Source organism: Trichinella spiralis (genome assembly GCF_000181795.1).
Source record: "Trichinella spiralis strain ISS 195 chromosome Unknown Scfld700, whole genome shotgun sequence".
NCBI lineage: Eukaryota > Metazoa > Nematoda > Enoplea > Trichinellida > Trichinellidae > Trichinella > Trichinella spiralis.
Window position 1 is genome coordinate 1 of NW_003527639.1, and position 1,591 is coordinate 1,591.

At 34.1% G+C, this 1,591-nt stretch overlaps 1 protein-coding gene across 1 annotated transcript; it reads right to left on the reverse strand.

Annotated features, from left to right (window-relative positions):
* Positions 1 to 63: 63 nt before the first annotated feature.
* Positions 64 to 979, reverse strand: Tsp_14341 (conserved hypothetical protein). The gene is made up of 3 exons (XM_003370467.1): positions 956 to 979; positions 180 to 539; positions 64 to 138 (listed from the first exon to the last, which is right to left on the reverse strand). Exons 1-3 carry the CDS (start codon positions 977 to 979, stop codon positions 64 to 66), a joined length of 459 nt encoding a protein of 152 aa, XP_003370515.1.
* Between the last annotated feature and the right edge of the window lie 612 nt (positions 980 to 1,591).

Consider the following 1,591-nt stretch of genomic DNA (forward strand, 5'->3'; position numbering starts at 1 on the left):
TGATGCTAGGTTTCGAAAAAATTTTGTCACTGTTTGTAGTGCTGATTATCTGTTTTTTAAATATCATTTGATTTGTCTGCTGTGGGTATAAAGGTTGAATAAGTCATCAATTTCAATTGCATTACTTACTTGCAAAAGCTGAAAATTCTTGAGTCACCGCTAGCAGGCTTCAAACGTACCGTTGGATTGGTCGGATGAAGGTGTCTCGGCTGGCGAGTTTGACGTGCAGCTGACGCATTGACCAACGCTGAACTGTACGGCGGCTTTGGTGGAGGAGGATTGATAAGCTCTTGTCGACGTGCTTGTCTGTTCTTTCTTGGTGGAGGTACTAAATCCTTCGCTTCACCGTTTAACAGAAGATCCTCTTGCACAATTTGGTTCATCGCTGAAGACACGTCTGTACTCAAATCCAAACTGTCAGTAAGCGAAGAATCACAGCTATTCCTGTCTTCTGTGTGAAGCATAGGTTCTTGTTTCAGTGCTGCACCGCAGTCAGCACAATCAACACCAGAACGCAAACGGCTCGGCTGATGCAACAGCTCAAAATCAAATGCATTATATTTATTTCAGAACAATTAATTTCATTATAGCAAATATTCCATTGTATTCATAATAATATATTATAATATTATTTTTATCTCGTAAATTTGAAAATTTTAGTTTACACTTAAAATTGGGAAAAAATTAAATTGCATTTTTTCATCATAGAAAGATATTATTCTTGATATATTGGTTTGATCTAAAGCAAACAGAAATGTATAGTTAGTTAGTTAGTTAGTTAGTTAGTTAGTTAATCGTTCTTCAAATCAAAACAATTCAACTGCATCAAATAGTATGTCAATATTTTGTGCTGATGTGCTGTTGCTATTTTTGATGCATAATCAATCGTTTACCTATATTTTATTCATCTTATTGATATTATTCTGATTGTGATAAAATCGCATAAAATTCTCACATAAAATCCTACAGACGATAACATCTGAAACAAATTGAGTGTCACTATTGAAATAAACAAAGAATATATGCATTAAAAAATGCACAACTCTTTACAAATCCACATGGAGAAACACGCAAAACATCTATAAATTAAAATACGTTGATGGTGAAAGAAATGAGCAATAAAAAACTGCCATCGTTTAAAAGAATGAATATTAACTTTTAGAAATGTTCATTTAACATGTTCATTGTATGTACGTCATTGTTTAAAAAGAAGCTTATTTTTTGTCCATGCAAAGATGAATGTAAAATTGCCTTTGTGCAACAGTTGTCACATTCCAGTCGAGCATGAGCATTTTTTCACTACTCCCACGAGCAAGCAGTCGGCTTTTAACAACTCATTTGAGAAGCATGTTCAACACCAGACAGCGAACTATCAATTCCGATTTGACAGCAAAGTCAGAAGATAGAATAAAAAAAATTCTCATTCCTTTTATGGTTGTATATACTGAAAATCCTGTCAGAGGAAAATTTGAATAAAAATCTATCTCAATCCGATGATCACAAAAAATTTCCAACTCAGTCTCAAAGTCTGAAATCTTTTCATCAAACTGTACGCTACTCGACGTATTCATGAATGTTCAGTCAACCGACT